Source organism: Pipistrellus kuhlii, unplaced genomic scaffold, assembly GCF_014108245.1.
Source record: "Pipistrellus kuhlii isolate mPipKuh1 unplaced genomic scaffold, mPipKuh1.p scaffold_m20_p_10, whole genome shotgun sequence".
Classification (NCBI taxonomy): Eukaryota; Metazoa; Chordata; class Mammalia; order Chiroptera; family Vespertilionidae; genus Pipistrellus; species Pipistrellus kuhlii.
This window is the reverse complement of record NW_023425405.1, coordinates 26,219,794-26,244,644: the sequence shown is the minus strand read 5'-3', so window position 1 is coordinate 26,244,644 and position 24,851 is coordinate 26,219,794. Positions and strand designations below refer to the sequence as shown.

The window sequence follows — 24,851 nt, the reverse complement described above, 5'->3', positions numbered from 1 at the left end:
CCCTGACTTGGATTGAACCGTGACCTCCTGGTTCATAGGTCAGCGCTCAACCACTGAGCCATGCCGACTGGGCTTAATGAAAGTTTTTTTTTTATAATGGATTACGATTCTTATGAAAGCTTATTTTATGTTATATGTAGAATAATAAGAACCTGGCATGTTTAATGGTCATATGCTTATCCAGTTCACTCAGACTGCTCGGGATAAAATGATAATGATGGTGTGTACATGGAATTTGTCGTTGCTCCTAGAAATTAATGTATCCTAATGTTTTGGCCTTAAGTTTGACATGTTCTGACAACTGTTTTATTTCGGTGACAAGAAGTTGTGACAAGTGCAGTTAACACGTAAATAATCGACTTCCACTGGATGGTGGAGGCACTGTGTATCGTCAGTTTATATATTTTGCTGTGGAGACTTGCTTTCACCAAATGTTGTTGACACTTTTATCTGCTCATGCGTTTTCAGAGCAGCATTGATAATTGGACCAAAACCCAGTGGAGGCAGATTAATGTGGAACAGATGGATGTAGAACTCAGAAGGTTTGCCAAGGCAAGTTCCATAACTGTCGGGTACGATGATTTATCTTCCTCTGCACCACCTCCTTCCATCTTCCCTGACCTGGTAGCTGGTGTGCTGGGCTGTGTGTCCTTATTTACTTCACACAGGATGATCGGAGACAGTCTCCCGCCCCCCCCCCCCCCATCCCTCAGTCAGTTGCACTTTTAATCAAGCCTGCCTATCTGAGAACGAGTGGAAAAAGCATATTAGGGCTAATGATTTCATGAGTAGCCACTGTAATCAAGAGTTTCCTAAAACTGTCTCGAATGGAGAGTGTTAAGATGAGGAGTACTAGGGCTCAGAGGTTAGGCTTATAAAAGCTTTTGAATTCTTTTCTTAATAACCATGAGCATTTTGTATTTAAAAATTTGGTTCTAGAATTTGGGGTGACTGACCGGAGTGTACCTCCTATGGGTCTGTGTGGAACACTCTGGTCTCTGTGGTGTGGATTATGTCAGCATCCTGAGGGGGCTCCATGTGTACAGGACTGAGCTGCTTTGAATGGAGTGTTTTGATATCCAATCCCCATCGCCCTGTGCCCCCTGAGGACAGGAGAGCCTCTGTGGGGGAAAGCCCAATGCACCACGGGGAAAGGCAATTGAAAAGTGTCAAGGGTGTTTCCCCCGCTGCTCCCCCAAATCTCCTCACCTGGACTCAGTCCTGTGCTCCATTCCTACAGTTCTTCCAGGGTTTTCTCCCCTATTATCCTGATCCCAAGGACCCTACCTAAATGGTCCTGTCATTTTTTTTATCATCATGGCGCCCCTCTGTCATTATTTTGCTCCTTCCCTGTATCCCCTGATACTGTTTCACTCACTTCAGAGTGGCAGTGTAATCCCCATTCACAGCTGAAGCTTTTTTTCTTTTTCTTTTAAAGTGGCATTGTCCTTTTTTTTTCACGCTGAGATTATTTTTACGGGTTTCCACATTCACCATTGTGAATGTTGTTTGTGGGCCAAGAAGACAGCCAAGTCAAGGACCCTGTTCAACACATCTCCACGTCATGAAATATGGGAGGTCCAAGGAGCCAGCCCTCGCAGGGACTAACATTCCCAGGCTGCCATTCAAGCAAGCCAGGTTTTTTGGAGGAAGGTCTTGGCAATCCCGATAAATCTCAGTGTTTGATTTGTGTTTCTAGAGGAAACACTCTTCAGTGCATGTGTCCTGTAAACTCTATGAGCTCCCTGCATTCAGTGTCCCATGGGCCACTTAATTAGAACCTGAGAGGAAGAAACCAGTGTGTCCAGGGGCTGGTACGTAGTGGACTTATGACCCACTATATGAATATGTGGATCCTTTTATGTTTCTCTGGGATTACTAGTCCTCAGCCTAGGGGCTTAAATGCTTTTACTCTCTCGCTCTCTCTCTCTTTTAATATATTTTATTGATTTTTTTACAGAGAGGAAGAGAGAGGGACAGAGAGTTAGAAACATCAATGAGAGAGAATCATCGATCAGCTGCCTCTTGCACACCCCCTACTGGGGATGTACCCGCAACCAAGGTACATACGCTTGACAGGAATCGAACCTGAGACCTTTCAGTCCGCAGGCTGATGCTCTATCCACTGAACCAAACAGGTTTCGGCTACTCTCTTTCTTAATCCCAGGAAATGTACATTTATTATATCTGAGGACCTTTTTTTTTCTTTTTTCTTTTCTTTAGGAAATCTGGTCACTAGACAAGGAAGTCCGAGCCTGGGACGCATACACAGGCCTGGAAGGCTTGGTGAAGGACATGGCGGCCTCCCTGAGAGCCGTCAAAGAGTTACAGAGCCCCGCCCTCCGAGACAGGCATTGGCATCAGCTCATGAAGGCCATTGAGGTCCGTTTCCTGAGTCTCGTTAATGGAATTTTTTTGTGATTGTAAAGTGTTATTCCTTGGTTTACATTTTCATCTGAGTAATCAATCTATCAACCAATTGTTCTGGTCACATGGGAGAGGTTAAGCTCCTTGAGAAGAGAGTGTGGACAGACTGAACATGCACAGATTCTAGTTTTAGCCCTCTGCTGTGGACTAAATGGAGAATTCATATGTCCAAGTCTAAATTCCCAGGGTGATGATATTTGAGGTGGGGCCTTTGGGAGGTAAGTAGGTCCTGAAGGTGGAGCCCTAGTGAATGGGATTATGGGATTAGTGCCCTTATAAGGGGATGAAAAGCCAGAGCTTTCTGTTCTCTGCCCGGTGAGGACACAATATGAAGGCAGGTATTGATACCTGTAAGCAAGCAGAGGGCCTTTGCCAAGCACCTGACCATGCTGGTGTCTGACCTGGGACTTCCTGCCTCTAGAACAGTGAGGAATGAATGTTTGTCATGTAAACCACCTAATCTGTGGTATTCTATTATGGCAGCCCAAACTGACTAAGACACCCCACTTTTATCTCTTACTGGCCATGTGACTGCAACAAGACGTATAACTCTCTATTTTGCATTTCACTTTTTATTACTAAAATGAGGGGAATGCTGTCTTTCTCCCACATGAGAGGAGCTTGTCAGCATCCAGTAAGAGAATGTGAAGGCATGTGAGAGAGCACAGCACAGCTGCAAAGACTCTTACCGGTTTTGGAGAAGATCTGAGGGCATAGAAATGAATTTGGTGGAGCCCCTCAGGGAATGCTGACATTGTGATTTGTTTCCACCCACAATTCATTTAGTAACTGTGTCTTTTTTGATAGTGTGTTGACTTTATTGCGAAATATAAAATGGTTTCTTATGTATCCATGCCACTTGAGGCTATATTTTCTTTCCTTCCTGCATCTTTTAAGAGCAAACACACTGATCTTACACTTAGTTTTTAGGGAAGGGGACCTTTATGAATGTAAAATGTATGAAAGGCAGTCTAGTATGTTCTTTTCTCTTTGGGCAGATCTAGACTTTCAGGGACTCCTTGTGGCGAAAGGCTGTGGGGATTCGAAGAGTTTGCAGAGTTTCCCACTCATGGAAATAGGCTTTGCCATTGCGATCCTCACACTTAGTCACTCTGGGGTCATGGGCAGCTGACCTGTCTCCAGACCTTAATTGGCTCTCCTGTGAAATGAAAATACTGCATAATGCTTCCCCAGGGAGAATAGGTGAACACATTGGAGATGAGACCTAATATATAGCAGTGCTCAATAAATGATCCCTAAAGCTGTAATTATTAGAGTCTTTTAGACATTGGGTATTTAGACCTTATAATTTGATTGATTGATTGATTGATTGCTTCAGAAAAATCCTCGTTGAGTCTCCCAATATGTAGTTGACTGGGTGCCCCTCTTCCACGTCACATTTCCTCTGATGACATTTCTTCTCACCACAGTCTCTTGTCTGTGTCATGCCTTTCTACATGCTAGAAAAATGCACGGTCTCAGGCAGACAGTTTAGAAAAAGGCGCCTCCCTCCAGGGTGTCAGGGAAGTGGCTAAATTCCTTCTGCTTGTTGCCTGGGCTGGAGGTTCCTGTTTAGTACACAAACTGTGTGACCCTCCGGGGGTGGTTCCATTCCATGTCCCTGCTCATCCTTCTCCCAGACCTGGGTCCCTGGGCCCTTCAGCTGTAGAGTGAGGCCAAAAGTGATGCAGAGATAGGGCGACCAGCTCATCTCTTTTGCCCAGGATTTTCCAGGTTTTGGCACCAACAGTCCCACGTTCTGGGACCCCCTCAGTCTTGGACAAACAGGGATGCGTAGTCATTCTGTGCAGAGAGATGGATGGGGACAGGGGGTGTGACAGGGTGGGGAGGGCTAGTGAGGATTGCAAATTCTCAGAAGCTGGGGCTGGATCTTCTCAGCAGGAGCAGGAAAGGAAATGGTTTTTCTATAACCATGTGGCTGGGTCGGCTCTGCGTTTGTAAGGGACATGGATGGCTTTGGACATTTAAGAAGAGCTGACAGCTTAGCGCAAACACTGGGGTGAGCGGGTAGCATCACAAGATGACAAAGAAATGCGTTCATTGCATTTTCACATGGCAAATATGACTGATGCTGAGCATGAAAATACTTTATTCTCCCAGGGAACTATGATTAAATTAGTGATAAAATGAGGTTAAATTACGGAAGCAACTGGGAATTACATTCGGTGAACAGAGTGCTTTAGGAGAAAAAGACAAATGAGCTATTCCCTGATTCCTGGGATTTGAACCAAATTATAATGAACATAGTGATTCTCTTTTAAAAAAATGGGTTTTGTGGGAAAAGGAGATAAGGAGCGCGCTGACAGGGGAAGGCTGTGGGACAAAAGAAAGGAGTGGAGTGTGAACGTGGCCTGCACCGCGGCCCCTGCTTCTGGCGGGTGATGCCTCGGTAACTGGGAGCCCAAAGGCAAGGCCTTTGATGGGCAATAGCTTTCAGACCAGAGGTGTGCTCAGCAGCCGACGTGAGTATATTTAGCTCTGACTCACCCGTCTGGTCACGGGGTAAAAGGAACCATTAATATATGTGGAATACACATGCCACCCTTTTTCTTCTTGTTAAGGTCACATTCTCAATAAGCGAAGCCACAACTCTGGCAGACTTGTTAGCCCTGCGGTTACACCAAGTGGAAGATGCTGTCCGGAGCATCGTGGACAAAGCGGTGAAAGAACTGGGAACTGAAAAGGTGGGGTCCTCGGGCCTGTTTCTTTTCAGACTGGGCTCATTCTGCGCGTTGGCACATTAGACGACGCGGGGAGAAGTCCATGCCGTGATTGTGTGGCGACAGGAGTCCCAGCTTGTCCCTCGCTGCCAGTTAGTGTGCGACTTGGGCAGGAAATAGAATTATTCGAAGCCAGAGAAAATTCCAGAAAATAGAATTATTCCAAGAACAGAGGGTAGGCCCGGTTGATACTGATGATACAAAAAACAAACAAACAAAAACAAACACACACACACACACAAAAAAAAAAAAACTCACACACATATTCTTTACTTCCTGAAAGAGAGGTATTCTTATTCTTACTTTACAGATGAGACAACTAAGGTAGTGAGAGATAAGTTACCCAGGTTCACCCACTCGGGCACTCTGAGCAGCACCTGTCTCATGCTGGCTGATTTGTAGGTCAGTCAGATCCATCAAATCTCCAGAGGCCCTTTCAAGGCCCTCTCTGCTCCAGGATTCCGTTTCAGTGAAGGATGTAAAAGTCAGATTCAAGAGAAATTTGATATTGGTGTGATGCTTGTTCTTTTTTGTAATGGAATTTCTTTTCTAAACTTCATCAGCATGTATTATTTCAAAGAATAAAAATCGAGGCCAATAATATTTTATGTCAATCCCCTTGTTTTTAAAAAACAAACGAACAGGTTAAACATGTGAACTATTCATGATGATAGCCCAGATCTAGGTTTTAAGTTAAACTTTTGTACACATAACTCATTGCTATTTATGTCTAGGTTATAACTGAAATCAGTCTGACCTGGGCAACAATGGAATTCTCTTACGAAGTTCATTACCGGACAGGCATTCCGTTGCTAAAGTCTGATGAACAACTTTTTGAAACTCTAGAACACAACCAAGTAAGATGGATATTTTTATTACAGATTCTTTTTCTTTTAAATTACAATTTTAGACTTCTTCCAAATTTCAGTGCTATTTATTTCTTGGGCATCTACTAGCATCAGGTTGTAGGCATGGTAGGTACCATGTGGGATGAGAAGGTACAAACACTTGTTCTCAAGTCAGACCCAGAGCTCAGCCAGAGGTTCGGGGTAGAACAGTAGGTTTGGGGGTCATTGTTTGTATCTTGATAATTGATTAGGCAAATGGTGAGAGATACAGAACATAAGCAGCTGAGAATAGAGCTTCAGAAAAGACTGCATTTGGTGAAGAAGAGGATATGGAGACAAAGGCATAGAGAGAGAGGGGGGGGGGGAGGGAGAGGGAGAGGGAGAGAGAGAGAGAGAGAGGGAGGGGAAGAGAGGAGGAGAGAGAGATGTGTCAGAGAAATAGTAGGAAAAGGAAATGCAATATCATAGAAGCCACGAGATAAGTTTTCCTCTTAAAAAGAGTCAAATATCATGGAAACAATCGTAAGTGTCCATTGAAGGATGAATGTATGAAAAAAATTGTGTGTATATTGGAATATTATTCAGCCATAAAAAGAAAATCTTGCCTTTGGGACAACATGGGTGGACCTCAAGGGTACTACGCTAAGTGAAATAAATCAAAACAAGAAAACCAAGTACTAAATGCTCTCTCTTACACACAGAATCTAACAAAGCTGCTGAACTCAAACCGTGTAGAATGGTGGTTGCCAAGGGCTGGGGGAGGGGGGAAATGGGAAGATGCTGGTCAAAGGGTACTTACTGACTTTCATGCACGAGATGAATAATTCTGAGGATCCTAGTATACTGCATTGTGACTGTAGTTAAAATGCTGTATCATATACTTGAAAATAGTTAAGAGACTAGAACTTAAATATCATCATCACACACACAAAAGGTAATTACATGGGGGATGACGGTGTTTGCTAACTTTATTGTGGTAACCATTTCACAACATAGACGTGTATCAAATCATATTATACACCTTAAACTTACATAATGTTATATGTTAATAATATCGCAATAAAGCTGGAGCGGGGTGGGGTTGGGGAATGAGGAGAAGCCATTCTACTCAGTGACTTTCCAAGGCTTCACTGTCAGAAAATGGGCAGAAGTGCCTGGCATGTAGAAAGCAGCAAAGTTCGATAAACTGAAAAGGGTTGGGGGGTGGAAACCTGAGGGTTAGGGAGCTGGAGGGAAGTTTGTCTTATTTTTTCACCGCTAGGAAAAAAGACCCCACAGCCCTGGAATGATTAATAGGCAAGGGCCAGGAGGACAGTGAGAAAGGATAGAGAATAAAAGTTTATTAAAGCTGAAGCCCAGCATGCAATGTTTTTTTTCTGCTTACATAGAGATATCTGATCATCATGTAGAAGATAAATTAAATCCAGGTGTTTACAGTTATTTTTCTTTTGAAAAAAAAATGTTAACATGAATATTTAAGGTCATTCACTCATTTAGCAAATACTTATGGAAGGCCTATTCCACATATTGCATGCTAGGTCCTAGGGATCCAGCAAAAAAATGAATAGGTATGCCAGAGGGAGGGGCCTGTTGGGGGTCTGGGTGAAAAAGGCGAGGGGATTAAGAAGTAGCAATTGGTGCCCTGGCCATTGTGGCTCAGTTCGTTGGAGTGTTCTTCTGTACACCAACAGGTGGTGGTTTCAATGCCTAGTCAGGCACATACCCAGGTTGCAGGTTCAATCCCTAGTCAGGGTTCGTATAGGAGGCAACTGATCAATGCTTTTTCTCTCACATCCATGTTTCTCTCTCTCCCTCTTTCACTCTCTAAAATCTGTAAAGAATATATTCAAAAAAAAGGAGTACCAATTAGTAGTTACAGAATAGTCACAGGGATACACATTACAGCATTGGAAATACAGCCACTATCGTGGTAACTATGTATGGGGCTAAGTGGGTACTTGAGACATAAGGGGAGCACTCTGTAAAGTACATGACTTTCTTATCACTATGCTATGTCTCTGACATTAATACAGAATAATGCTGAGTGTCAACTGTAATTGAAGAATTATATAAAAGAACAGGCATGGCTTCTCTCTCATGGTACTTAGGGTCTACCAATTTAGCTGTTGTTTAAAATTCTTTGCCTTTCCTTTAGGTTCAGTTGCAGACTCTGCTTCAAAGCAAGTATGTGGAATACTTCATCGAGCAAGTCTTAAGCTGGCAAAATAAACTAAATGTAGCAGACTCCGTCATCTTCATGTGGATGGAGGTCCAGCGAACATGGTCTCACCTGGAGAGCATCTTTGTGTGTTCAGAAGACATTCGAATCCAGCTTGTGGAAGAAGCTAGAAGATTTGATGGAGTAGACGCCGAGTTTAAGGTTCGTAGAAGACAGACTGCTTTCTATCCTAGCAGCGTTTCCCAAACCATATGAAAATCTTGTAAAGAAACATGATTTGGGGTATTGTAGTTATCAAAATATATGCTTGCATTTCCGGAAATGGGGAGGGGGTGAGGAAATTTTTCCTGGGAAGGGTGAGACTGTAAATATTTCAGGCTTTGCTGTTTGCTGTGGTCCCTGGCACACCCACTCAGTGCTGTCATTGGAGCTTTGAACAAAAGCATAGGCACTGACATGTGAATATCATTATGTGCTACAAATATGCTTCTTTTGATTTTTTTTTCAACCAGTTAAACATGTAAAAAGCATTCTTAACTATGGGCCATACAAAAACAGGCAGCAGGCCAGAGATTGTCTGTTGGTCATAGATTGCCTACCCCTGCAGGAAGGCATGGTGAAGATTCATCTCCATTAAGGAAAAGACTGCAGAGGGGAAGCCAATAACGAAATAATTTTGCCAGCTACTTGTTTGTTTCATACGAGCCACAGAGAGCACATAGAGGTGCACACATAATAATGATGAATAATTTGAGAAACTTTCAGCAAAGAAGAATGTTGATTAAATATGTTATTTTTTCCTAAAGTAGAACACCAGAGGATTTCTATTTAGTTTAACTTTTAAAGAGGAAAGAATAGATTGTTTCATACTCATCTCATTTTTATACCTGAATGTATTCATTAAGATCATGGGTTCTCTTTCTTTTCTTTATTCTTTTTGTTTGGTGTAGAAAAGAGAAATTCTGTGTGGACCTAGAATGATGGTAATGTCTCTTGAATTTTATTTAGACAAAAACTGTGATTATACTTTGGTTTTGATGTTTACCTAAAAGTTTAAAAGCAAAAGTAAGTAGTCATGGTGTTAGAAGGTTCGTTAACCTTACTTTCTCACTGTTTGTTTTTAATTTTAATTTTTGAATGTTCTTCATTTCCAAAATGGATGAAAAATTTAGAAAAGTAATTTCTAATACCAATGGCTCCATATTGTACTTTTACACAGGAGTTAATGTTCAAGACAGCTAAAATAAAAAATGTTTTAGAAGCAACATGCAGACCTAATCTCTTTGAAAAACTCAAAGATTTACAGTACAGGTAAGAATAAAATTATAATGTGATCAATCTGTTATAATTTTATGAGATTTCTTTCAAGTACCTAGCAGTATTTAACATTGTGTTATTTTAGGTATAATCTTTACTAAATTATTTTATAATTTTGCTTATAGTTGCTTAGTTGCCTTGTTTATATTAGGAGGTACATATGTTTTTTTTAGTTAATGTAAATAAATCCAAGTATACTATTTGTTTCCCAAGAAGACTATAATATAATACTAGTAAAATCAGGATATCTTATTAAGAGAATTGACATGATTGATTGGTCAATTCTTTTATTGAGCTGTTCTGCAAACATTTATTAAGCATCTACTAATTGCCAGGAACTGGGATTGTACTCTATTATTTCAAGTACTTTATTTTGCATATAATTTAATTATATTAGAAACTATCCTTAGAGAACATGTTAGTAATTTTGAAATCCTGTCCTAAGGACCATTTGTAATTTTCACATGTAATCTTATCTAATAAAGAGGGAATATACAAATTGACCATCATGCCGTCACAAATATGGCAACAGCCATAGCCACAAGATGGTGGTGCCCAGTCCCCTCAGCCCTGCCAGAGTCCCCCAGTTCTTTCAGCCCAGCTCCTGATGCCAGAGAGTCCCCCAGTTCTTTCATAGAAAATGGGTTGCCTCAAAAATTGGTTAAGCTTCTTAGGACAAAAAGCACTCAAAATCTTTGAAAAGGGAATTCCAATATTTATAAAAGTTTGGACTAGACAATTCAAGGTTATTTCCACTACAACCTTCTATGATTTTTGTGGTATTAACATTCTGAATTCACATAGTACCAGCTATATTGTATGTAAGCAGATATTATTTAAAGGAATGGCCATTATTATTAAAACAACTCATAAAACCACACTGTTTGTATGTCAAGGACATTCTGTGTGATTTTCCTAATGGCTGGAGTTGATGCTTCTAAAGTGGCAGTTGGACATCCCCTGAGGAGTCCCAGATTGGAGAGGGTGCAGGCCTGGCTGAGGGACACCCCAACTCCTGTGCACAAATTTCATGCACCAGGCCTCTAATTCTACAATAACTAGTGGTCATAAGAATATTCTGGCAGATCAGCTACTAAAATTATTTGTACAGAATTGTGATAATTTTTTTTTTTTTCAAAGTAGAGGAATACTCTATGTAAAAAAATATAGATCACATCTTAAAAAATCTGGAATCTTTTCAGAGATCAAGCTAGCCTTCATTCTAAAAGGGTGGGTTTCTGAGAAGTTCATTATTTGTATTTAATCAGTAATCTTTGGGGCATTTGGGGGTTTGGGTTCTGCGTCATCGCTGTTCTGCTAAGCACAATAAAGTGGAAATGATTATGGATCGAATGACTTCTCTGAATATCAGAGAGAGTTGAAGCCATGTGTGTTCTAAAGACATACGGTGGGAAGGGAAGACTTTAAATCAATAACATCTGAACTAGTGTGCAGGCTACATGGTGCCAAATCTAGTCTTCTCTCTGCTAGTGAGGAGTGCCATTCAGAAAAATGATGAGTGACATCAACCTACGTTTGATCTCAATTAAACCTCAACAGATGATGTGCATGTGCACACTCGTGTGTGTGTGTGTGTGTGTGTGTGTGTGTGTGTGTGTGTCCTCCTCCTCGGCATGACTTGTACATTAGTCACAAGCAGGATGCTGGTGTCAAAGAGAAGGAGGTAGGGTACCTGCAAACAGTGACCTTATTGTGAGGGACAGATGCGAGTAGGTGGGTTTTGTTTTGTTGATGTTTTAATAACTGAATGGGCAAAATACACTTACAAATACATTTTATTCCTATAGGCTTTCTCTTTGTGAAAAAGCTCTCACCAAATACCTGGAAACCAAGCGCGTGGCTTTCCCCCGCTTCTATTTCATCTCCTCCGCAGACTTACTGGACATTCTTTCAAAGGGAGCTCAGCCTAAACAGGTAGCATTTTTTTTTTTTAAGTCTCATGCTATATTATATTATGCTTGCTAAGGAATGTCACAGTTTCTCTCTCATTGTCAAATACCGCCTCCTATGTCACATGTGCTAGGAGCTAGAAAATCTGCAGTAAAAATTCTCAGTGCAGCAGCAGAGGGGCCAGAGTAGGCGCTAAAGGAGCTCAGGGAGGTAACTGCCTGGTCCTCAGGAAAGGGATAGGATATCAAAGGTCCAAGCTGAGGGTTTTGAAGAAGTTAATGACTTATCTACAGGGGACTGCTCCTCAGACATGGGAAAGATGAAGTACTGCCATTATGACAACATGGGTGGACCTGGAGAAGGTTATGCCAAGTGAAATACCGTATTTTTCGGACCATAAGACGCTCCGGACCATAAGACGCACCAGTTTTTAGAGAAGGGAAATGAAGAAAAAAAGATTCTGAAACAAATAATGTCCTAAAATATTTTATGTGCATTAAAACCCAACATCACAGTCATAAACACATGTAATCAACCCTGTAAAGTAAACAGCAGCATTTAGAACCATTTTAGAGCCGGGCAAGCACACAGAGACCACACAGAGCCGGGCAAGTAAAAAAACTTTTTTTTTAAAGTATATGTGTAGGCTATATTTGGACCATAAGACGCAGGGACTTTTTCCCCCCACTTCTGGGGGAAAAAAAGTGCGTCTTATGGTCCGAAAAATACGGTAAGTCAGAAGAAAATGACTCCTCTCTGGGACATAAAGCTGGACATTAGGCACAAACAGCAGTATGGTGGTTACTGGAGGAAATAGTTAACGCTTTGGGGCCACTCTGCCAAGTAGCTTGGCCTCGCTGCCCTCTTTTAACTCCCTTTTCAATGTCAGAATCAGTTTCGGACCAGCAGACACAACGTTTCCGCCTCTGCCTTTTGTGCCAACATTCTTGAATGTGCTCCTGGCGGTGTGACCGAGATAACATGGCAACTGTCTCTTGTGGACTAACAATGCAGTGTCCCCAGAAACGATGCCCTTTGTGGGCAGATAACTCATGCTGACATCTCATGAATGACTTGAATTCTTGAGACCCCCCCCCCTCCTCCATCCGCCACACTCAATTTAAGAGTGTTGGCCAAAGTGAGGGTTTCTGCAGTTCATTGTGGAATTTAATCAGCCTGAACTTATCAGCCAGGGAGGTCTGATGCCACTACAACTTCTACTCTGGCAAATAGGAATTCCTAAGTGAAGATACTTAGTTGGAATGCCAGTGTGATGGAAAAGTGTCTAGAATGCCTTTGGTGATTACTTGCTGTTGGTAAGCTAGTTGAAGGTCAAGTTTTAAAGATTTTCTCCTCCCAAACATTCACCCTAACCTCCCAAAGGCATGGATTATCTAAAAGACAGTGGATATGGGCACTGCTTACCTCAGTGGACAAAAATCTCTGGTTGATGCTTATGGAAAGACAGACTTAAATAGTTATGTACAGCTGGATTGAAGTTGCACATGATTGAATAGTTTTAAAAAATATTTTTTATTGATTTTTAGACAGCGAGGAAGGGAGAGGGAGAGAGAGGAAATCATCAATGTGAGAGCAGAACATCAATCTGCTGCCTCCTGAATGCCCTCTACCCGGGATCGAGCCACAACTGGGCATGTGCCCTTATTGGGAATGGAACCGGCAACCCCTTGGTGCATGGCACCCAGTCAACCGAGTCACACCAGCCGGGGCACATGTGATTCAATATTAACATTCTTGGATTTCCTCCTTTTATAAAAACTTTCTTTTGTATTTACAAGTGAATACTGTAGTGGTTAAAAAGAGATGGAATAATATTAGTTCACTCCTGTGTACCCTCCAGGTTGTCATCAAGTGCCTTAAAATAGCTGACAACGTGTGGAGTCAAGATGTTTTTACGACTTATTTCTAACCACTTGAAAGATTCTTTTGACCTGGGAGCTTTTGCACATTTCTTTTCCCTGATCTGTTTTATGATTAGCGAAAGCTGCTCTGTGATGGAGCAGGGTTAAAGAAAGACAGACTTGTAAGGGGATGAGGTGCATTTTTCTTGTCTAATAGAATCACCACGAACTACATGTGTTTGGTTATTAAATAATTAAAACATTGCAACTGAGAAACTACATTTTTAACTTCAATCATTTTTAATTAATTTAAAATTTGAAACATTTTTAAATTAAATTTATTGGTGTGACATTGGTTACTGTGATCATACAGGTTTCAGGGGTGGGTTTCTATGTTACAAGATCTGTATATTGCATATATAGTCACCTTCAACTAGCTTACCAACACCACCCAAGGTCAAATCTTCTCCCATCACTATATATTAGTATCCCCTTCTTCCCCAATCCCATTTCCTCTGGCAACCACCACACTGCTGTTTGTGTCCACAAATTTCAGTTTTCTATCCCACATATGAGTGAGGTCATATGGTTCTTAGCTTTTTCTGATTTATTTCACTTACCATGATATTCTCAAGGTCCATCCATTTATTACAAATGGCAGTATATCATCCTTTCTTATGGCTGTGTAGTATTCCATTGTGTACGTATACCACATCTTCTTGACCCAGTCCTCTCTCACTGGGCACTTTGGTTGTAAATTTTGTAACATATTTGATTTCAGCTCTCGGAAAATGTCATTGAAACTACTTGGGTGTATGAATCTACTTTGCAGTTGTCTATTTTGTGAAATCTAAATACAGATCAAGTATTACAGATGAAAAATCCCAATGGAGATATGCTATAAATAGTAAATACACAACCGATTTCAGAAACTTACTCTGGAGAAAAGGATGTAAAATACCTCATTAATAACTTTTACATTTCACATGAAAGTGGAAACATTTGGGGTATACTAGGACAGATAAATATTGAACATTAATTGCACCTGTTCTTTCTAGTGGTTTTAATGTGGCTATTAGAAAGCCACTGCTGTGGAAATTGAGGCCACAGTGCATCCTCTGCTACAGTGAGGTGGAGAATATGCAGGCCCAGAAATGTCTCCTGTTTGCATCAAGAAATGCCCTTCGGTGGCACTGGCCCAAATTTACACCAGAGGAAACCTGCCAACTTGTCTTTTGAGAAATCCCTTAAATTGCAATGATGAGACAGATGGTGCTACACTGATGCTTTTAATAGACTGTAAACCTTGGCACTTGGGAAGGCACTTGTGAGAAATGGGCTTAATATTAGGTGATAAAGAACGCTGCTGGATCTTAAGAGGCAAACATGTAAAGACACATTCCCACAGGCACCGCATGTTTCTGTCTGGTGCTTCCATGTGGTGATCTCCATGGTGAAGTGAAGGAACCTCAGCCTCTGAATGTCAGGAATCGGGGTGACAGAGGTCAACACTCAGTGTCACCACCTGCTTTAACGGGGTGCAGTGCTCAGACGGTTGTGAGAACGAAGGCTCAAGATGCAAGTGGTTCATTGACGGCATGCGAAAACGAGTGAGTTTTCGTTGAAGTAAAACCAGTTCAACATCCCAGCTTTTTTAGAAGTAGAGAGCTGGAGAGCTGTTAGCTACTGAAGGCAGAGGGAGGGGTTGCTTAGGTTGGGCTGAGGAAGGAATAGGCGGCAACAGGAAGCAGTCACAGAAGATGGTCATGGTTTGGACCATATTACCATTGTCTCTACTTACCTTCCACAGTGAGGAATCGAGGCTGCTCACCTAAGGGTAGTTGGCCACAGAAATTGCCAATGAAGAGCAGCTCTTCTGGCCATCACGTAGGCCTATGTCCTATTTTAAATGGATGCCTTTGTGTATAGGCTGCCTGTTACCCAAAGGACTTGGGCCTTGAGGTGTGTGACAAGAAAATAGGCACTCTAAATTTTAGACAGACATGACATAAGTTATATATCCAGTGGGAGTTATCTTTGATTATCCTTGAAAAATTCTTAATATATAGTTGGCTATGGGTTGTATAACAACATATGTAATTTTTTTCCATTTTGCAAATACTTTGTCACCGTATAAAATTCTATTGCAGCCCTTTTATTGGAATTCACTTCAACAGCCAAGTTATACTCCAAAATCAGGATTTAAATAAACTGTCACCTTAATGCTATGCGATCCAAATATGAAATCTCATAAATGTGGCATGCTGCCAGTCTGGAGTTTTGGGCCTGGCTGTGGAATCTGAAACTCCTGGTGCCAGCTTTGGTGTCACTAGTGAGTGTAGCTGCCACCTCCCTTGCTGTAACCTGTACCCCGAGGGAACAGCATTTCAGCTTTTGCTGCTAACCTTTTATTTTTTAAAAATATATTTTATTGATTTTTTTTTTTTTTTTTTTTTTTTTTTACAGAGAAGAAGGGAGAGGGATAAAGAGTTAGCAACATCAATGAGAGAGAAACATGGATCAGCTGCCTCCTGCACACCTCCTACTGGGGATGTCCCTACAACCAAGGTACATGCCCTTGACCGGAATCGTACCCGGGACCCTTCAGTCCACAGGACGACACTCTATTCTCTGAGCCAAGCCAGTTAGGGCTTGCTGATAACCTTTAGAAACCTACTTAATACGTCAACGAAGTCACTGGCTTCTTTTTTGTATGACTTGAAGTGTTCAAATCCTTGCCATTCTTTCGTGAGATCAGAAAAGGGGCTTATGAGGCGTTCGTTCTTATGAATTCGTTTTTAATTCCGTGTTAATAAATACAAAGAGCTCTCATTAGAAATGAAACAGATCTGAGGTAAACGGGGCCCACATTAGCTTGGGTCCTGTCCTCTCAGAAGCCCTACGTGGACGGCAGAATCTGAAAGCGTCAGGCTTCCTATGCCAGGTATATGCAGCGGGAGGCCTGCAAGCCGTGGGGTTTGCATTCCCTGGTCACTGGCTGAGTGACTCCAGGCCTAGAAGTTCTTTCAAAACTATTTTCTCACCAAAGCAATAATGTGTGAGGGTGTCTGATGGTTGAGGTCTCGTTTATCCCGCAGCTTTTCACCTGAACGTGACTTGGGCCCATTACACAGTAGAAGCCATTAAACATCTGTGCTCTTCCGGGCCACGTCAGCTGTGACAGGGAATTGCTAGGTTATGGGAGACACTTCTGTGTATACATGTCCTCAGGGGAACATGCAGGGATGGAGGAGGATATGATCACCTGAGCAGTGATCATTGATGACCGCTCTGTCTAGGTGTAAAGTGAGCAAGAGTCTTAAAAACTCATCTGTTTTAAACTCAGGAGATTTCTTGCTCTGATTTTCTTTACAATTGAAACTGCAACTGCAGCAAAGATGTTAAGGCAAAGAGCTGCAAAGATTAAGTCACCCTTAAGAAGTTCCTTACCAGTATTGGTATTGGTCTTGTCATTGGTCTTGTCATGCAGGGACTTTAGGCAGGTTGCTCTTGTCCCTAGACAATGCTATCGGGATAGTTATCAAGTGTAGTTCCACTGTATTTTAAGAAAAACTCATTATAGAGATGGCCCCTACATGCTAGCAAATGCTGGCAAACCATCTTCTGGTTATCAGTACATTTATTTAATTTTTTTCTATTGAGATAAAATGCACATAATATAACATTAACCATTTTGAAGTGTGTGATTCAGTAGCATTTTGTACATTCATAATGTTGAACAACCATCATCTCTGCCTAGTTTTAAAATATTTTCACCATCGTGAAACCCCATACCCATGAACCCATCACTGAATTCCTTCCCCCTTCCAGCCCCTGAAACCACCCATCTCATTTGTTCCTGTGGATTTATATTCCACATAAATGGAATCATACAGTATTTGGTCTTCTGTGACTGACTTCTTTCATTTAGCATGATTTTGTCAAGGTCATGAGCCATGGTGTAGCTTGTATCAGCACTTCATTTTTTTTTATGGCCGAAAAATATCCCATTGTATAGATATGGCAGTTTATTTGGCTGTCTGCCCGTAAGTGGGCACTTGTAATACTGTACTTGTGTGCAAATATCTGAGGACCCATTTTCAGTTATTTTGGGTAGCTACCTAGGAGTGGAATTGCTGGGTCACATGGTAATTCTGTGTATGTTTTCAAGGAACCAGTCAACTGTTTTCTACTCAGCATCTTTTATTGCTCCCATGTGTGGAGAGGGTCACTTCTTTCCACTCTTGATACTTCCTTTGGTCCACTCTCTGCCTTTCTCCAATAGTCTGGAACCTGCGTAGAGTTAAATAAGCAAAAAAATCTAACCTCCACTTTTAGCAATGTCAACTTGGCAAAGTCGGGGCCCAACACAAGAGGAAGGTGTATCTGGCTTATGTTTTTGTTGCAGACATTTTAACACAGTGTTTTATAGCATAAGGTTTTCTATAGTATCAGTATGATAATATGCCTGAATTTTAAAAGCTTGACCACAAGTCCTCAGCAGGATGATAGCTATAGCAATATGACCGAGGCGGAGAAGCTGGTCAATCTCCAATCTAGAAAATAGGAAACTGTATGGTAAGCACTCACCTCCCAGCCCTGATGATGTGACCGGAGAGCCAGTCCACTTACCCAGGTCACTTTCAACTCTGGAGTGTAAAAGTGAGTCTTTTTTTGAAGAACACCATTTGGAGACAACATTGTAACTCTGTAGTTCTGTGAATCCCTATGGCATCACCACCAGATGGCCAGAACATATCTCCCGGGAGAAGGGCTCTCACCTTCTCCCATCACCTTGTCCTAGGTGACACGCCACCTGGCCAAACTCTTCGACAGCATGGCAGACCTGCAGTTTCAAGACGACCGGAATGTTGGTGCCCACAGAGCCATTGGCATGTTCAGCAAAGAAAAGGAATACGTCCCTTTCCAAGCCATGTGTGAATGCAGAGGCCACGTAAGACTTGCCTATGACGTTTTCTGGGCTGGAGGAGGGTTTCCGGGGTCATTTTTAAGGGTTGAGTTGAACAAGAAATAAGTCAGCCCGTGTCAGATCAGGGCCCGGTTGGTTTTGTGCTCAGAGCTTCCTGTTCTCCTGTGTCCAGAGTGGCAGAGGACTCCCCTAGGTTCTGCTCACTGGGCTGCAGCACCCGCAGGGTCTCAGAGATGCTAGCCATTGAGCTAGACAGGAGGGACTGTCACAGGTGGAATGTGTGGACCCCGAATCAAAAGCAATGCTGCCCAGTGACAGTGCTTCTCACACTCGTATGGCTGCCACCATGGCTCAGAGAGTACAGGGTGGGAGGGCACCAGTGCCTAGCAGTAAAACATGTCTTACAGAGGCTTATGGTTCAGAATTCTGATGTGAATATTGTCAGTGGCTGCTCGTAAATTAAGGGGCTTGAGTCTACCAAGCCGATGACCACATGCACAGACAATTTAAGGTGGCGTATTCTCTTCTGTCACAGCTACCTACTGCAAAAATATCCTCCACAATGATCTGCATTATGAGTAATGGAAGAGCTCTTGGTGTTTTCAGATGATTTAGAGGAATTGCATTTTTATGGTGATGCTTGAATAGCTTGGGTTAATCCGCAGAGTAGCTGAGCAGTAGCTTCTATTACAGAGCCATTTGGGTTGAGGCAGGGGCTTCCTTCAAGTGTCCCTTGCAGAAATGTGATGGCCATCTTTAAAAAAAAATAACAAAACAGAAACAGGTTTTCTTTATTCTTCTCTGTTGCTTTTTAATATTGTACCAGAAAAATCCTGCCAAATGAAGAGGAAGCAGATGGTGGAATACTTTGATTAAATATATTTTTTGATCTCTTGGGCTCTTTAGGACATTATTACAGTGATTAGAAAAAGTCACCATAAACTATCTTGACAAAAGTGTGCTGCTGTCTGCTCCATCCCCAGCAGACTGCTGGCCGACTGGCATCGGGCCCAGAAGGAGGACAGTCCTTTGACAGATGAGGTTGTCACTCCCTTGATGTTGGGAGTTTTCCCTGTTTCCCAGTTTATTCTGTATAAGCAACGTGAGCTAGATAATTTCCCACATACACCACATTCATCCTCTAACCGCCTTTATAAAAAGATGCTCTTACTGTAGATCTTATTTCCCCACGGCACTTTTATGATTGGTTCTTCCCAATTTATATTATTTATAATTTATTTGACTAGTGTTGATTGAATGCCTACTATGTAGCAGAAGCTGGGTTAAGCTTTTGGAGATCCAGAAGTGGATAAGACAAGGCCCCAGTTTCTTGAGGAGCTCTTAGTCTCATGGGAGAAATGAATATACCGATAATCAGTGGGAAAGTGAGAAGTGGTAATTATTGTTAGAGAGGGTTGTGCAGACACTGATGAAATACCGAAAAGGGGAGGGGTCAAGCAAGGACCTCATCAGAGCTCACCTCTCCAATCAGATTACATTGCCACTGTTGGCGTAATCATCTGAACACGAGCTGATAGATCAACTTATAAGTGCATTTGGTCTTCCCAAAGGGCTAGAGCGTGGTTGAGAGCAGGTGGCCATATTGAGGACATGGATGCCCCAGTAACTGGGAGATGATCAGATGGTGTCTGATTCACTGAAGGAACTTGTTGCTTGGTGACCTGAAAAGCTGAGCTTAGGGACTAAAGCAGCAAAAAATTCATGCACTGGGGGGGAAGAGGGTTCCCTCAGCCTAGCCTGCACCCTCTCCAAATTGGGACTCCTTGGAAGATATCTGACTCTGGTTTAGGCACAATCCCACACCCAATCCCTGGGGGATCAGGCCTAAACTGTCAGTTGGATATCCCTCTCACAATCCAGGACTGCTGCCTCCCAACCACTCATCTGCCTGCCAGCCTGATCATCCCCTAACCACTTCCCTGCCAGCCTGATCAATGCCTAACTGCTCCCCTGCTAGTCCATTTTCCCCCTAACTGTTCCCCTGCCAGCCCGATTCCCCCAACTGTCCTCCCCTGCTGGCCCGATAACCCCCAACTGCTCTTCTCTGCTGGCCCGGTTGCCCCCACTTCCCTTCTCTGCTGGCCCGGTTGCCCCCACTTCCCTCTCCTGTCGACCCAGTCACCCCTACCTGCCCTTCCCTGCAGGTCCAGTCACTCCCAACTGCCCTCCCCTGCTGGCTTGATCACCCACAACTACCTACCACTACTGACCAACTTGTGGTGGTCATCTTTGACCATGTGGGGGTGGCCATATTGTGTGAGGGTGAGAGGGTCAATTTGAATATTACCTCTTTATTATATAGAATCATCCCATGGAAACATAAATGGAGAACTATAACAGCATATTTGAATAGGATAGAAACTGCCTGAAATATATTTGTGGAAGCAAAATAAACTTGAATTTTAAAAAGAAAGATTAATTTTCACAAGGCAGCAGTTGTCCTATCTCTCATACTCTCCTGATGTCTAATTTTTGACAAGTGTGAAGAGAACCAGTAGGGAACATAATTAAGATACTTTCTGAAAACACCATGTCTCAATACTAAGAACAATGATAATCTTGGAGAAGAATTTTCAGTGGTTTTAAAAATTATCCAAAGATATGTTTAAAAAAAAAAATCAATTTCCCATATCCCCAAAGCTCTATATTTATTATTATAGCACATTGCTCTCTAGAGGGCTGTGATGTTTGGTTTCCCAAAACACTGTGTGTTACCAGAGGGATCTTAGTCACCTTGTCTTTGAATCTGAAAAAATGAATAATCACAAGTACCTCCTGTAGGGTTTGGAAGGTTATTAGCCAGCTGGTAGGTGAAATAAAATGAGTAGAATCTCCAGGAATGGATGGGTTCCTGTAGGAAAAACACTTCAATCAGTCATCTGTCTTCTCCTTTGAGTTACCTCTCTTATTTTCTCCAAGAGTTTAAACTAAATCCAGCTGAGTCCACCCTCGAGCCCATGAGAGGACAGAGTTACCCCTCTTCCCTAGTTAAGCCTGTGCTGTAACATTTCACTTTGCTTTGAAAGGTGGAAACGTGGCTTCTGCAACTCGAGCAGACCATGCAGGACACAGTGCGACATTCCATCACAGAGGCCATCGCGGCCTATGAGGAGAAGCCGAGGGAACTGTGGATTTTCGACTTCCCGGCTCAAGTCTCACTAACCAGCTCACAAATCTGGTGGACCACGGATGTGGGCATAGCCTTCAGCAGACTGGAGGAAGGCTATGAAACAGCCCTAAAGGATTTCCACAAAAAACAGGTATTTTATAGATCATCGATTTTGAGATTTAAAGGAGCTTGAAGAGGGAAGCTTCATTCGTTCATTCCCCATTCACTGAGTGTCTTCTGTACGCCTGGTAGTGTACTAGGAAGGTGTTTAGCAATGAGTTGTTTAACTTTCTATTTTCTACCTTTGTGTTATTCTTCTGGTTTTCTACATGGGTTTGAAAAATATCCATCATGTCCATGATCCCCCAAGACTCGAATCCTTCACTCACTCCTGCATCTGTGCCTATTTCTCTCCTTCCCTGTGAGACTGCATCTCAGCTGATCATGTGTTTATTAGAGAATATGTGCCTGACTGAGAAAGATGGGTGACTATTCAACAAAGACAGGTATTTTCATGTATTATGGTTTTCTGTTCATTATAAATCACAGATGAGCAACTTTGGAAAAGAGTCTATTTTTTTTATCCTTACCTGAGCACACACTCAGAGAGAAAGAAAGGGGAGAGAGAAACATCAATGTGAAAGAGAAACCTCTGTACGTGCCCAGATTGGGAATCGAACCGGCAATCTTTCAGTGCATAGGATGATCGATGCTCAACCAACTGAGCCACTCCAGCCAGGCCGAAAATAGTCTGTTTTGCATTCCATTTTATTCTTCTCATTCTGTATGGCTTCTCCTTAAGCCCCCTGTCGTAAGGTGTGCTCTTAGCTGTGGAACAGGTCACAGATATGGTCTTTCTCTTGGCTCATAGGTTAAGAGAATATCAGGTTTGGAAAGGGATGGAAATATTAGTTTGTCTGCTCTTCTTGTTTTCTGCGGATAATTGCTGAATCCAGAGACATTAAGTGACTGCAGAGTTGCACCATTTGTAAGTGAAAATGGCAGGGCCAGCAGAACTCAGAATGCTTTCCAGATTTCCCATTCTCTGTGTAGCAGGACTTGGAACTTGGTGAATTTTGAATGGGAAGTCAACTTTGCATTTCTGAAATAAACTTCACTTTTGCATATATATATATATATATATATATATATATATATTGCTGTAATCTCTTCGCTAATATTTTGTCAAGGAATTCTGCGTTCAGAAGGGACACTTATCTGCAATTTTCTTTTTTGTAGTATGTTTGCTGGGTTTGGGGGTCAGGGATATGCTCTTAAAAGGAGTTGGAAGTATTGCAGATAAATAAATCTCTACTTTATGAGTTTATGGTCAGAATCACTGGTGTTGCCATCTGGGCCTGGAGTTTTCTGTGAGGAACATTTTAGGCTTAGAAATTGGTTTATTTTACATATATACTTCTCTGAAGCTTTTTGTGTGCCTTTTTCCTACTTTGTGTCAATTTTGGAAATTTGTATTCAAGGTACTGATCCATTTCATCTAACTCAGTGGCTGGCAAATTACAGCCCACAGGCCAACTCTGGCCATGGCCTGTCTTTGGCTGCTCTCATGCTACTTCACACAACATAGGCCACGCGGAGTCATGCCAGAGCCCATGCCGCCTGCACGGTCGGAAGTATTTACTGTCTGGCTCTTTACAGAGGACGTTTGTCCACCTCTGACCTCAGTTTTAAACTCAGTTGACGTGGGTATCTTGACTTTGTCCTTAGCAAACTGAAAGGTCTGGCATCCTGTCCTTCCCTTATTCCTGGCGGTGTTGATTTGTGTTTCCTCTTGTTTTTGTTTTATTCTTTTTAAAAATTTTTCTTTATTGATTAAGGTATCACATATTTGTCCTCATCCCCCGTTCCCATCCCAAACCCCTCCCCACGCATGCCCCAACCTCTCTGTTGTCTGTGACCACTTGGTTAGGCTTATATGCATGCACACAAGTCCTTTGGTTGATCTCTTCCCCCTTCCCCCCACCCTCCCCTACCTTCCCTCTTGTTCTTAATTGTACTCCTAGGTGTTTACCGATCTTATTTGTATTTTCTAAGAACTAATCTTTGACTTTTCCATTGTTTTATATTGTGCTGATTTCTGCTTTTATCTCGATTACTTAGCATTGAATCTGCTCCTCTTTTTCAAATTTCTTAAGGTGGGAGCTTAGATGACTGATGTTACACATTTTTCCTTTCCTAATATAAGCGTTTGAAAGAAACTCACGAACATGAAGAATGTCTTTTGGAAACCTGCAGAGCAAATCATGCTTAATGGGGAAGCACTCCAGTCCTTTCCATTAGTGTCAGGGCTGAGGTGATGGCGCTCACAGTCTCTGACAGCCATTGCTCAGTTTTGTGCTGGGGTTTAGCAATAGGACTGACTGAGAAGGGGGACACGACCAGGGGGAAGGAAGGCAGCCAGTGGGGTTCCACAGCCCTGGTGGAGGGACAGGGACGGAGCCTGGTCTCTCTCGCAGTTTCCTTCATTCCAGCTGGTGGAACTAAAAGTTCGTTGTTCCTGATTTTGCTGACATGGAAACATTGGGATTAGAGGTCCTTGTGCCTATTGTTCTGAAACAAGAAGAATGTCATTTTTGTGTTCTGTCCAGTGGGGAAGGGATTGAGGGCTTTGAGAGCTGCCCCCCAACGCACTCAGCGGTCACACGGAGTTGCTGAGTGAGAGTTAATACTTGCACAGAGGGGCCCCACCTAGCTGCATGTCACACTGGCCTGGGTGGCCCAGACTGGGAAGCCTGCCATGCCTGATGCTGGTGAAATTCCAGCGAGTCCGCAGCTGCACAGGAACTGTTCTTTCTGCTTCTCTGATGTTCCCACATTCGGAAAAGCATACCACCACTCTCCACAGGCTTCTCACACTAGAATGCCCTTTGATTCTTCTTCCGGCCAATTCCTAATTAGCCACTAGCTCTCTTCAGTCACCTTGAATAGTTTTATTCTCACTCTTTCTCCCTCTGCTTTGTCAGTATCCCAGGCTGAGCCACTCCTCACCTGGAGAACAGGAGCATCCTCCTCTCTGGTCTCTATTTCCCATCTTCTTTTCTTCCAGTTCTTCATGCAACAGGCGAAGATACCTTTTGAAAACACAAATCTAATGGTCACTCCACTGCCCCCAACCCTTCAGCCACATCTCATCAGCCTCTTCACGAAGCGGGCCGAGCCCTGTCAGTGTGGGCCCTGGCTTCCCGCCAAAACCTGTGCACCTGGTCCTTGTCTCCTTTCCTCTGTCACCATTCTAGACGTCTCCCAGCTCCCAGACAAGGTCCCCTGCTATATCCAGACCTTCCCTCAGGCTGCTTTCTGTGGGTGGCCGGCCCTACGTTCTCTATAACTTAAATGATACACATTCTCTAGGTCTTAGCAATACATACCCTTTCCTCCAAAATGCCCTTCCCAGCCCTGGATCAGGCAAGGCCCTGTTTCTATGTGTGCTCATAGTACTTTGATCTTGCTCCAGCAAAAACAATTGCAGTTATTTTGTCTGCATT

At 42.6% G+C, this 24,851-nt stretch overlaps 1 protein-coding gene across 1 annotated transcript in view; it reads left to right on the top strand.

Annotated features, from left to right (window-relative positions):
• The window catches only part of DNAH11 (dynein axonemal heavy chain 11), a 196,412-nt gene that overhangs the window by 35,199 nt on the left and 136,362 nt on the right, over positions 1-24,851 (top strand). Inside the window, exons 22-30 of the mRNA XM_036429948.1 lie at positions 469-552; positions 2,224-2,382; positions 5,010-5,132; positions 5,903-6,025; positions 8,172-8,396; positions 9,415-9,506; positions 11,321-11,447; positions 18,090-18,239; positions 21,263-21,496. Coding sequence (XP_036285841.1) covers positions 469-552; positions 2,224-2,382; positions 5,010-5,132; positions 5,903-6,025; positions 8,172-8,396; positions 9,415-9,506; positions 11,321-11,447; positions 18,090-18,239; positions 21,263-21,496 — 1,317 coding nt within the window. The remainder of the gene's footprint in view (positions 1-468; positions 553-2,223; positions 2,383-5,009; positions 5,133-5,902; positions 6,026-8,171; positions 8,397-9,414; positions 9,507-11,320; positions 11,448-18,089; positions 18,240-21,262; positions 21,497-24,851) is intronic.